The sequence below is a fragment of the Cheilinus undulatus genome, linkage group 14 (assembly GCF_018320785.1).
Source record: "Cheilinus undulatus linkage group 14, ASM1832078v1, whole genome shotgun sequence".
NCBI classification, from domain to species: domain Eukaryota; kingdom Metazoa; phylum Chordata; class Actinopteri; order Labriformes; family Labridae; genus Cheilinus; species Cheilinus undulatus.
In genome coordinates this window covers 29,110,276-29,123,989 of record NC_054878.1, presented here as the reverse complement: position 1 = coordinate 29,123,989, position 13,714 = coordinate 29,110,276, and the positions used below count along the sequence as shown (strand labels likewise).

Here is a 13,714-nt window from a genome sequence, read left to right as displayed (position 1 = left end):
CAGTGAAAAGAAGGCAAAGTTCATTGCATCAGAGAAAAAAGCTTGAGAGGAAAGGAGTAAGAAAAAGGGGGTACATGCTTCCCAGCTGCAGACGGAGGAGAAAGAGGGAGGTCGGATTCTTGGCATACCTGAGAGTCAGGTAACAAACACACAGACAGGGAAGGGAGGGAACGAGACGAGACGGACAGATGGAAAACAAGCCGGGCGGAGAGCCTCCCTGCTTCTGGGCACCAGTGTTGTGAAATCCTACTCTCTTCTCATGCTGCCTACACTTCTGCACAGCTCACAGATGACAGCCTGTATAAACTTCACCTTTACAGTCACCACTCTTTTCCTGTTACTGCTCTAAAAACATGTGCACATTAATTCAAGCCTAGACACGATGTTGCATTGGCATCAAATGCACCTGACAAAGCTTGCAACTAAAAATCACACACATAAACAAGCACACATTCTTTGCATATTTCTGAAGCCTAAGTAAAAGAAGACAGAAAGCGAGCAGCGGGATAGATAGACAGATAAAAATGGAAATACTCAAGTATGCTTTGACGTTGAAGGGATTAGTGTAGTTTACTCTGAGGCATTCCAGACGCTCTTAAGATTATCAATCAGCTTCCTTCCTCTCTCCTGTGTGTTTTTACGCAATCTTTCCACAAGTTTCCTCGAAAGTTACGCGGCAGAAAAACACCACAGCTGACTATTCTTCCAGAGGAAGGTAGAGCAGATTCATACAGAAGTTCATTTATGTAGGCTAAAGGTTGCAACAGCAGGATCACATAGTAAAGTTCATGACTAGAGTAATTTGTAAATTATAGTGTAAGCCTGAAATTTCTCCACATCTGAACCCTTTAGTTTAGATCTTGACGCTTTGTGGTTTTTGTGGTCTCCTTTCTACTTTGGCTCTTGTGTGTGAAATGTGTGATACGTGCAGATCGTGTGCTCTTACCCACAAAGCCATCCCGTCCCACCAACTTCAAAGCTAGCTTGTCTGCCAGCACCGAGGAGTTGCCATGGGCGATGTTGGCAAAGGGCCCGGCGTGGACAAACACTGGTGTACCCTGCGACAATTAGGGAGGTACACAAACATGCAGGAAGAGTTTAGAAAACAGTGGAACATGGAGCAACTCATCCCACTAAATTTCAACAAAGACTGAGAGATGCTTTGAATCCAAAATTCAACATCTTTCAGAAGCATCCGGAGTAAATACCAAAGTGTGGATGCACTTTGGCTGCCTCTCTGTTTGTCTAAACAGTTTAAGAAAAGAAGTACTCCACTGGCACGTCAGCCTGACTGAGGGCCAGGCTCCTGACACATGCTGATTCAGATGAATCCCTGAAGGTCAAACACACACGCACACAAACACAAACTGAAAGAGAATTTGTTGCAAATTTATGGGTCAGGCAGACACACAGGCCTTTTCTGTTCCTTTGAAATTACCATCAAACCTCACTTTAAATCTGTTCTTCTCCAAAGGTGCTACTTATTAATTTCAATCAAAATGCTGAACTTAACTCTGTGAGCAACAAATGCAAAAAATTAACTTTTTAATTTCCATTTTCCTTTATTTAATGTTGAATTCGGTAAATACTAGGGGTGGGAATCACTAGTGGCCCCATGATATGATATTATCACAATACTTGGGTCACGATTCAATTTTACTGCAATTTTAAACATTTTGCAATACCATATATTGCAGTATATTGCGATCTATACCATTTTTTCAACTGTTTAGCTGATTTAGCATTAGTCTTGCACTTTTTCTCCCACCCCTAGTAAATATAGTTTTAATGCCTATTTTATCATCGCAAAAGTAGGGTGGTTTATATACCTGGGCAACTCACATGCCAGCATATGCCCTCACTCACTGCAACAATTTTTCCTGGCCCATTTGATGAGTTTTGTGTAAAATTATGTTAATTATGGCTTTTCTTCTTCTGCTTTTTTGTGTTGTTCCAATGCACATAAAGGAAATTAACATGTACATACCAAAAACATTTGTAATTGCAACTATTTCTGGGAGAAATGGTTTTCTGGAAAAATTCCAGGGGTGCCAATACTTTTGTCCATGACTGTAACAAGAAGCTGCGCAGACTCCATATGCAAAAACAGATGATACTAAAAAAGTGACACAGCTGCACAGAAACTGCATGCTGCAGACACCTGCATGGAGTTTGTATTGTCGCACAAGACAGTTCAAACCAGTGGCCTCTTTGATTTGTCATGTCTTGTACTGTACAAGGTCCAAAATGTAATATTGTTGAACCAATAAACTCAACTGATTCAACAATATCAGAAATCTGGGTTGCCATTTCTCAATAAAAAGTTGATTGTGAGTCCTGAGGCTTGACCAGTTGAAAACCTCTGGTTTAAACATTTTTTTCCTCCCTCTGAATTATTCAACAACAGTTTGCTGTCTGCATCCAGCTTTAACAAAAAAAGCATCAGAGAATCCAATAGCCAAGAAGAGAACACCTGAAGATGATAATCCCTGTGTTGCACTCATAACCGATTTTTAAAAGGAAAGTTAATATGAAAACTTGTCATGGAGAAAACTTGGGAAGCCAACTGACCCACTCTAACAGTGCACGTGAATTCCTTCATCGGGAGGAAAAGGAAGGACGGGAAGGCCGTGTATGATTTTGTAAGCTTTTGTTTGCATACCTCTCCCTCTGCCTGCATAAACAGCCTCCCCTCTGAGGAGTAAATCAGCCGTTTAACAAGGTTCTGACAAAAAAGCTGCTTGACTTTCATGTGAAATAAATTAGATGTGCAAGAGAAACAGACAAAAAATACCCAGTTTAAAGCAAAAAGAGGGAAAAGGGTGACAATCATCCATGAGTATGTTTATATCAATGGAAAATCAACACACGTCACATATTACGTGGTTTTCCATGCGTGTTTGAGACACATGAACTTTAACTCAATGCTGTTCACACTTGACTCTTTTTCCACTTCCCTTCATGCGGAAAACCGTCACCAATTAGCTGTAGCAGGGTGATGAAAGTGGTGATAAATGAAGTCATGTGTGTCATCTTTTCAACGAGAGGACAGGAGGATTATGAGGACAACGGATACGAACAAAAACAGGAAAACAGAGATCATGTTGGTGTTTCCTCTTTCTGTGCATCTCATTCTTTGTCATCTGTCCCAGCTGTGGTCCAGTGCAGTGATAATAAAAACTTCCAAGCTGGGATTTTCAGGCTTTAATTCCCAGATCTTTCTATGAGAAGACACACACAGCATGTTGATTAAAGTTCCACGTAGGCAGGAAGTTTAAAAAACGCAGAGAATGGCTGAGGTTAGCCTAACAGACATGTCTTCTGCACACATGCCCCATCTGAAATAACAGAAATACATCCTCTAACACAAACACAGCAGCGTCCATATGCCCACTGTATTCTCATGTGTGCCTCTGTATTCAACACACACAATCTACAAGTGAAAAGGGCACAAAGGGCACAGGCGGTCAGGCTCCATGGAAAATTCTCATGGAGCTCTGAGGCAAATACCAGTTCCCCTGACCAGAATCACAGGAAACCCACGCAGGAAACACTTTCACACAACACCACTGCAATGCTTCCTCCAAAAAAACACAAAGTAACCAAATCTCTGCTGCATGCAATGCTACATCCCCTCTACACCCTTCAAAACATGCAGGCAGTGTTTATTTTCTCCACCCTGATCGCAATGTAATCATGCTTTCTGTGCAAAATCAAAAGAGAACAAACAAACGGAAAACAGTCCTTCAACCAAAACACAGAGGTGTTAGCAAAGGCATGAATGCTAACAATGTCAACTTTCAAGAAATAAATCAGTTCTAAAATAAAATATATCCAGTTAAGGAAGTATTTTGTTTCAAGGATTAATAGGAAAAAAAATATTATTAACTTCAAGAATAGACTTTAAATGTTTTGATAGCCTTGTCTATGTATTAATCATTATTGGAAAATAAAAAGTAAAAAAAGGTTGCATTTTTATTTTATTTAATTTTTTATTATGATTTTAAGGCCCTAAAAATTAGAAATGTCAGGAAAAGGGGTTTTTCCCAATTTTCCATGCAAGTCTGGGCTCTCTCATCCAGCAAAAAAGGTAGAGTTCTCTATTGCTTAATGAACTATTTTCAAAAACTTACTGCTGTTCCCATTATCAGAATTTTAAGTCTATACGGAATGTTTGAAAGTGTCACAGTGTTTTTAACCATTTCTCTTATTCATGTTGTGATTTTTAGGAGCATTTTTCATGTTAGTTATGTGAAATTTATGTTGTTTGTGGCTTCGATTATTATGCATTTCTATGTTTACATACTGTACGAACTACGCTTTATTTCTAATGTTTTCATTTATCGATTTAACCGTGGGGGCACCTTTTTGGTTGCAGTACTTTAGTCTAACACAAATTTCCCAAAGGGGATGGTGGAGTATATCATATTTTGTAGCATATCACAATGTTCCATGTCATATTGTATATTTTTGTGTCATATCATAAGGTGTCCTTCCATTGTGTCTTATAGCTTCATATTCTATAATCGTATCATTCTGCATCCTGTCCTATTTATTGTGTTCTACTGTTTCATATTAAATCATTGTATCATACTGTATCATATCTTATCTTTTATTGATTGAATCTTTTTGGATTATATTGCATCTTCATGTAACGTATTCTATTGACTCTTTTTCTCTCATATCATATTGTCTCCTATCATTGTGTTCTACTGTTTCATAAAGTATCATTGTGATGTATCATATCATATTGCATTGTATCGTATCATATACTGTATCATGATCTACTGTATCTAATCATTCCATATCCTTTTGTATCATGCTGTACCCATTGTATCACATGGTATTGTACTGTATTGCATCATATCATATTGTTCTAATGTTCCCTATTATATTATCATATTGTTTTGTACCATATGGCATCATATCGTATCGTTTTGTATCTTTTTGGGTCGTGTCGTATCATATCGTGTCCTATTGTTTTTCCTCTTGTTTTATATTGTATAATCATATCTTGTCATATCCTATTGGAATGTATTGTATTGTGTCGTATCCCATCATATCCCATCATATCCTTAAGTTTTCTGTATTCTACAAAATAAAAGCAAAAATTAGAAAAGAGAATCCAGACATAGAGTTGTTTTCAGCTGATTTTTTTCCTGGTACTACTAATAATCTTCTGGTTGTACAGATCAGTGTTAATTTCATCGACTTAAACTATGACTAATAATGTTAGTTTTTCCATGACAAAAACTAGACTAAGACAAACAAAAATAGATCTGTGATGACTAAAACTGGCAAAAAGTAAGTTTACTTTTCATCAAGAGGACTAAATCTACACTAAAATGTAATGTAGTTTTCGTCAAACATTCAAAATCTGTGACATTTCTCCACTGTGGGTAAATCTGTCAAAAAACTGCAGTATGGCTATTCTGCCTCTCAGCTGTAGAAAGCAGGGATCCCAGGTTTAGCAGAGTGCATAGAACACACTACCATAATCTGGAACCAGATTAGGCAAGAAAACAAATGCTTGGACTACAAGCAAAGATTAATATGTGAGGACTTTTTATGGACTAAAACTAGACCAAAACTAAAAAGGGTAGAAATGACTAAAAATGTGACTAAAACTACAAGACATTTCATCTAAAGACTAAACTAAGACTAAAATTAAAAATAGTTGCCAAAAATAACGCTGTTACATATTGTTCTCGAACTAGAGATGGATGACCACTTTCCCCACCATCATTTGTGATATCTCGAAAATAAAAATAAGAACAGCTCTAGCTAAATTGATAAATAATACACGTTTTGGTCAACACAAGTCAAATCTATTGAATTAAACTTCTAGATTTAAGCTCTTTTGTGGAGTTCAAGCAAGTTCTTACATGGGCTTATGCACTACAAAGGCATGAGACCACCAGTGATAGGATTGTTTTTACATTTTTCACAGCAAAGATTTACAGAGAATGATAAGCTGTAAAGATGCACTGATTGGAAATATCAGGGCCAATACTGCTGTCTAAAATAACTTCTTGGCTGATGCTGATTTTGATAACAATGTTTTTCATTCCTTCTTTGTGTCCATGTGTTTTTGAATGAACTAGAAGATTTGATGTTTTTAGATTGTTGCTTGTGGTCCCTTCTCTCAAAACTCCACTGAAATGTGAAAACTGAATCACTGATCTTTCTCAGGGATGGTGGGAGTCAATTTTTTTTTCTGATTTTGACCAAGAAACAAGAGAAGAGATATCAAAGTTGTGGAACAAATAGTTTTTAGGTCATGCAATTCAGTTGCAGCCAACCATTTGGGAATGACCAGAACTTGTATATTAACAGCGGGACAATCATACGTTTCTAGTATTTTAAACTTCCAATTCCATTCAGGTAACATATGAAGTTGAATATTTAATCAACAGCAGGTAAATAGTTAATGTGAATATGTCTCATTGAAGGAAGAAAGCCTCGACAAGGAGGTGGTCACAACCAGATGCTGAGACGTTAGAAGGCTGGTTAAAAATTGTTCATGATATAAACAAAATGAAGGGACTAGAGTCTCTCTTCTCAGTGTATTAAACTCATTTAATCTCCACTCTATTTCTCCATCCATCACCTAAAGGGTCGGGCTTTTTCCTCAAGCACAGGGACAGCTCTGGGTCACTGATAGTGGATAGTATAGGTTAGTATATGAGCCTGGGAGATCACATGTCCTCCATCTGACGATAATGTCTCAAGCAAAATGAGAACCAGATGCTGTGAGAGGCAGAGTTAAGGTATAAGTCACCACACCGGCCGTCAAATTAAACTGTTTCCTTAGGATAGCCGGAATCTGGGCAGGCTGGCCTCTTTTTTAGAGAGCTCCACCTGTCCTCTCCACATGGCTTAAATGCTATGAGCCAGGGGAGGAAAAGGTCAATCTATTATCCTTTCTTAAAAGCTCTCAGTGGAGCACTCTCTCTCCTCCTCTTCTTCTCTGACAGCAGAGCTGGAGACAGGACTAGGGCTCACTTTCAACGTCTCTGTGGACCAAACGTCAATTTATTCTACAAGACATACAGCAGAAGACGCTCAGTTGTGCAGGGTAATGACTGTTTAAGTGGGGTTATGTGCTTGTGTCTCACCTCAAGGGTCTGCATCAACGTAGGCTTGATGGCATCTTTCATTAGCACAGCCAGAGCTCCACTTACGCCCTGAAAGAAAAATGAGGTAGGAGATTAGAACAAAAAATGAAAAAAACATGACCTCACAAAGGAAAACAACTGATATTTATGTATTAAGGGTCATCCACACTGATTCAAATAGATGATAAATGGCCCTCCAGTCCATTTGTAGGTCTCTACCCTTATGTTTAGCTTGCCTTGTCAGCACTTTTAGCACACACGTATGCATAAGCATAAACCATATTCTCATTCAGGCATGCCCTAAGGTGTGGTGATATTTTTACATCCTAATCAGTGACACTGATGTAATTTAATAGGGGATCCTCCTCCATGGCTCTGAAACAACACAGGCTGTAGTCTTCATTAGGGAAACCAGAACCAGCTGACCCCACACATGGATCTAGTGAGTGTGGCAAAGGCTCTGCTTAACATCGCATCCACGGGTTACACCTAATGTTAGACGTGTTGTTTTGGATACAGGAAGTGTGTCTGGGACATGTGGGAATTCAGAGATTTCTAAGCAGCTGAAAATTGCAGAAAGGACAGTCAGGCATGTTTGAACACGTATGTCTACAAACAGAGGTTTTAGTTGACTACGTCTCTGGAAACAGAAGCAAATAAGGACAAAATCCCTCACCACTTTGACAGGTTAAACACTTTCATTAGTTTCAAAACAATGGCAGGTAAAGAATAATGTGTTAAGTACATTACAGGTCAAAGCAATGATGCATCAGAGTTCACAAAGGACTCTTAAAAGCTGAGAAGGTGTCAGCAGGTATGTTGTTAAAATCTAGATGTACAGTTGTTGCTCAAGTTATATTAGTATCATAAAACATAGCTAATGACTAGATCAGAGAAGGTAATATTTGGTTTGTTTTTTCTCTTTTAGAATGGCACCATCTCACACTAGATGTCTCGCCCTGTCCAACCAAAAGGCTGAGAACACCCAAAATGTGATCCCCACCAGTCATCGTATGTTGTCATGACCGTCTTCCTAATTGTGTGCGACTTTATAGGTCTGAAAGAAACACAGCTCCATGTCACTGTAACAGCTGCATTCCTCTTTCTCTTTGCCATCTTTTTTTAATCTGTCAGTTCTACGGAGTAAATGCTATTCTAGTGGTTAAGATACATGTTGTTGATATGAGAACAGGTTATGAAATTAGATGGAAGACACATGAAAAAGTCTGCCACACTAGTCTTTTCGAATTGGAATAGTAGGGTGTCATGGACGCATCAATGATTATGTCAATGTACCAGGACATTTGTTGTTACTGAAGTTCATATTTGGGCCCAACGTTTGGCAAAGGGCGGCAATGTTGCAATCAGGTCAAAATCTGACTGACCCAATCTGACTCTAAAGGCCATGGACACTCGCACTGCTGTTAGTGAGTGAGACCATGATTGGATTCACCCCAGGATTGTGCGACAGCTTCACTATCCTATTTATTTTGTCAAACTTGTTTTAGCAGATTAACTTGTTGACCTGTTATCATTGCAATTTGTCCTTAGAATTAATTACATTATATTTTTTTTATTGTGACATCACCTGTTTTCAACCTCTCCTTATCAGCCAGAGCAATTAAAATCACCTGTGATACAATTTGCTACAGTGCAATTTGATGCGGGAGAATATAATACAATACAACACGGTACAATACAATACTATATGATATAGTACAATACCATATAATATGATACAGTACAATATGATACAGTATGCTATAATACAATATGGTGCAATATGATACGACACAATACGACACCATATGACACAATGCAATATGATACGGTTACAGTACCTAACTATATCATACGGTACAATCAGATATGGTATGACACATTCCGATATGATACAATACAATATGATACAGTACAAGAAAATACAATACTGTACGTTACAATACTATTTCATACGGCACAATAGGTTACGGCACAATAGGAAATGAAGTGATACAACACAGTATGACAATGGGATGCAGAGCCCTTAATCATATTTATATCAAATTCCAAAAAAACTAAAAGCAATCATTCATGTCATAAACATAACGAGGAGTCATTAAGTGTTGATGGGGTGAGTAGAATCAGCAAAAAAATCAATTTGTACCATATTTAGCACCATATTTTTAAATTAAATGCATTATATTATATTATATTATATTATATTATAGGTTTCATTGATAAAAACAGTAATGCCACTTCAGTAAGAATGATGATATATTGTCACATCAACATTTTGTCCCTTCATCATATCTGATATCAACATGGTCAACTTATTGCCCTACAATCCTTACAGAGGATAATTGGGTTTCTGTAGCTTGAAAGCATTCTTTCAGTGTTTTTTTGCAGCATTCTTTATGCTGTTTGTCTTTTGTCCTGATGCTTGAAACCTGATGCATGTGCTGACAAAATTGAGAGTTTTCTTCGATTTTGTTTGTTTTGACTATTTTCATAAGCCTTAGAGTATTATGCTCTCCCAGTCTTAACAATTTCTGACTCAATGAGATTTATTTGAGCAGTTGTGGCTTATCAAATCTTAAAATAGCCTTATTCACTGGTTTAAAATACTCCACAACTTTACAACTTTGAGTATATGTCCCTTCCATTTGTCCAAACTAAGTACAGGAAAAGGAGTACAGACTAAAACTTTCATTGTGTTCCCTCTGAGATGTAACAATGCTAGGCTCATGTGTTGCTGACAAGTTTCCCACACTTTCTGAATGAAAAGTTGACACAAAAACCCATACCAGGTCCTCAGCGGTGACAGGCTGTCCAGAACGGCTGGTCCCCACCACCATGCGCGCCAGTCTGTTCTTCATGTCCTCCAGGCTGTCTGCCAGAGCGAGGATGGCCATGATCTCACTGGCCACTGCGATGTCAAAGCCAGTCTGGAGTGTGAGAGGAGCAAACGTAAGCATTTGTCAGAGGCCTATAGTTAGTGGAAGTGAACATTTACATGTATTTACCAATCATAGATCTTTCATTAAATTGGTCATGACTGCCTGGAAATGAACGCGACGTGACGTAAGTAAAACAAAGTCTCAGTTTTGGGAAGAAAACATGAACGAGATCATAGAAAACAGCAGTCAGTAGCTGTATCACAAGGAAAAAAACAATCCAAGTCTTGTGAAGATGGTTAAGTCTTAAGATGGTTTGGCATACTAGCTTTGGTGGGGGGAAACTGTTTAATTATCAAGCTCTTTTCTATATTGATTTACATCAAACAAAAATGAACTTGAAGTGATGGGAAAAACCAAGGAACATGCCTGGTATTCTACATTCTTCCCTGGTGATAGCTCTCATTCAAAGAAATCTCTGTTCCACGTAATGCACAAAAAAGAGACCTAACTGAAACCACATCTATCCACCGAGGACCACAACATTTCTATCCCTTCCTCCAGCAATAATACCCAAAGGGGCTATAGTGTATCCAGCACTGGAGGAAGGTGGAGGACAGAGGAATGAAAGGGAAACAGAGCAGATGAACCCATAGTGGTAAATGTAAGCATATGCTGATCTAGCTCAGAGGCTATCCCAGGTGTGTGTGTGAGAGTCAGTGAAAGGATGGGTGGGTCATTTTTCTCCTTATTTAAACATTTGCTTTCACTTAGGCCAGCTTGCTTCCCATTGAGGTGAAGTGTTTATTTACAGGATTTCATTTGGCTGTCGTTACTACTGACATGTCTGTGTGCATGGGAAACTTTTTACATGTGCAGTTTTACTTTATCATGACCCAAAACACAGGTATCTAATGCCATCCCAATAAAAATATGCATCATATAAGCAGTTAAGCCTCAGTAATGGAAAAATCAGTGAATGAGAAAATGTTTGCAATGAACAGAATGCAACATTTAAAGATTAGTGGATGCCTCCAAAACCAGAAATGCATACTTTAGCAATCATAAAATACACAAAAACAAGTGGTTGAGTTGAACAGATTTAAAAAGTGTCATAAACTCAGAGGAATCATGATTGAGAGTGCTGCATACCTCTCTGATTTGTCCTTTTTCAGTGCTCGCCTGTCCCACCGTGATCCTCCTCAAGAAACGGTCATTAGTGTCAACAACTGTAAAAAAACAAAAAACAAACAAAAAAAACCACACAATTTAATTTTCTGCTAAATTTCTCTTAACAGTTACCCCACTGAACACAAAATACAACAAATCATTGGTCCCTCACAAGACAGATTATCTTCATTAACTTTAAACAGACGATGAGTGTCAAACTATGAATAAAAGATTTATGACTTAACAAGCTGAACGGGAGCCCTAAATGGTCATTAGGACAAGTAATGTGTAAACTGTTTTCTCAAGATCCTTCTTCATAATCTTAAAATAACTGTGCTGTTTTATTATGATAAGCAAATTTTAGGTGTTTCAAAGATCTTGACGATGTCTTATCTTGAGATCTTACTACATTTGACTTGGGTAGGCAAAAAGGAAAGGATTAGGGATTTCTCCACTGAGCGCTGATACGCTTTGTAGGGCACAAGTAGTATCTTGTGTTTAATTCAGAATAAGATTCCAGATTGCACTTCCTCTGAAAGAATGCCTGTAATAGCCAAAAAGAGTGAGCAGAACAGGCCCACCAATTGGATGCTTTGGATGTTGTGTACTTTTACAGATCAAAAACATGGCAGCGAACATAAACACAACAATAGAAATTTTATACTTGTCTTATTTTTTAAATGCAAAATAAAAACCACGCAAGGACAGCTGACGTCAATGATCTTTTTTTTCAACTTGTTTTCCTCTGACATCACGTTGGGTCACACAAGTTTCTATGAGATCTCATGTCAGTGGAATCCTCACAGTGAAATCGCTACTGCAAACGGCAGGTGTCTGGTCTAAGGTCTGATTGAATTTTCAAGTGTGTGTGAGTACAGAGGATTATCATGTTAAAGATGGTTGAAACTGTCTACATGTTTGTTTTCTACCACGTATTAAAAGCTGGCTAGGATTTGAAATTGTCTGTTGTGAAGCCAGCCTAAAGTTTTAATCTTTTTCTCTGTACATCTGTGCTTTTACATCACTACGGACACAAGATCATTCTAGATATACAAGAAAACAAGGAGAAGGAAAACACATAACCAAAATAAATTAAAATAGTAGTAACTCCTATCATTCATTTAAGGAGGTGTTGATATCCACTTGAGGGATTTGCTACTTAAGGTTTCTTCACTCAGCAGGCCATTATCTGATAATATGGAATTGAAAATTTGGTAACTCTGTGGCTAAACTGTTGTAAAACTCAGCCTGGGAACCATTCTAGAAAAATATTATCCTCATGTTGGTTTGATGTAATGACAGATAAGGAGTAAAAAATCTGGTTTGTATCACAAACCCAGACACACAGTCACACCCAAAAAACATTAGGTGATAAATCTGTTTTTAATCTCCAGGGTTTGTCTTTTAAGAATGCCCTCTGGAGCCACTGAAGTAAATACCACATCAGTCATAGCAGCGCCGCTGCCTGCCCAGCTGGTTGTTCTCACCGACAAGTTTAAACCAACACAGCAACCACTGAGGTAGCCATTCCCACACCTTACATGCCCACATTATTACCCTGTGACTGATGACTGCTGCCTTTACAGATGTGTTAACTCTATCTAAACACCAAGACCAGAAGAGCCATGATAGAATAATAACAATAATAGAAAAGTAACTTCCTGCTATAAAATGAGATTGTAGAATTTTGTCTAATTTAAGACTACATGTGACATCCTTCGGTAATGGGAAAATGTAAGGCTGAGTTGAAGAATCACGAGACGTTTGTCTTCTTTCATGTAAATTAGATTTGTGTGATAGTCAAGAATATATCTCTGAGACTACAGATAATCACACTGGGTGACCCATTTATACACACCCTTAACAACTGAGATATGTTTATGTTAGGACTGTCAAAATACTGCGTTCATTTCAGTTACTTAATTTAAAAGAAACAAAATGTGTTGGAAGATAAGTATTAACACAGAAAAATTCTGATGTCATAAGTCTATGAGCATTCAACTTAAAACTGCCATTTAGCGACGATAAAAACCATGCAATTTTAATTTTTTAAAAATAATTTAATCCAACCAAGAGGAAAAATTAGCACCCGCAATCGATAAATAAGCCCACCTAAATCTCCTCTTCTGCAGGATGATGTGATGAGGGTCAACATACACCTGAGAATCACCATCATCCACCCAAACTCACAAAAAGAGACTTGTCTTCTGCCTCAAAATTGCAAATTTGACAACTTTTAGTCCTTAAATGTTTTAAAAGCAACTCACATGCAATGAAAACTAAACTGCAAGACAAAAAATTGGGAAAAAGTGTAATTCAATCAGTCATTTAATCATCAGAACTCAAGGAAAGAAAGCAACATAATTAGATTAAGGTATCTTGTGAATTAACAGTTAAAAATACAAAGAACTGAATACATTTAAGCTAGAAAACCAACTATATTACAATGCAGTAAGTCTACCTGCACCGCAATTCTTCTTATGTTACTGACATATGTGAATAAATTCAAGTCAAGCAGAGATGCTGAGCTTCACCCCTGTACTTGCTATT

General features: G+C 37.8%; 1 protein-coding gene across 1 annotated transcript in view; it reads right to left on the bottom strand.

Moving 5' to 3' along the window:
• The window catches only part of mthfd1l (methylenetetrahydrofolate dehydrogenase (NADP+ dependent) 1 like), a 51,978-nt gene that overhangs the window by 24,194 nt on the left and 14,070 nt on the right, over positions 1–13,714 (bottom strand). Inside the window, exons 17-20 of the mRNA XM_041806038.1 lie at positions 11,147–11,223; positions 9,905–10,045; positions 7,119–7,187; positions 947–1,058 (exon numbers count right to left, since the gene is read on the bottom strand). Of these exons, the coding sequence (XP_041661972.1) occupies positions 947–1,058; positions 7,119–7,187; positions 9,905–10,045; positions 11,147–11,223 (399 nt within the window). The remainder of the gene's footprint in view (positions 1–946; positions 1,059–7,118; positions 7,188–9,904; positions 10,046–11,146; positions 11,224–13,714) is intronic.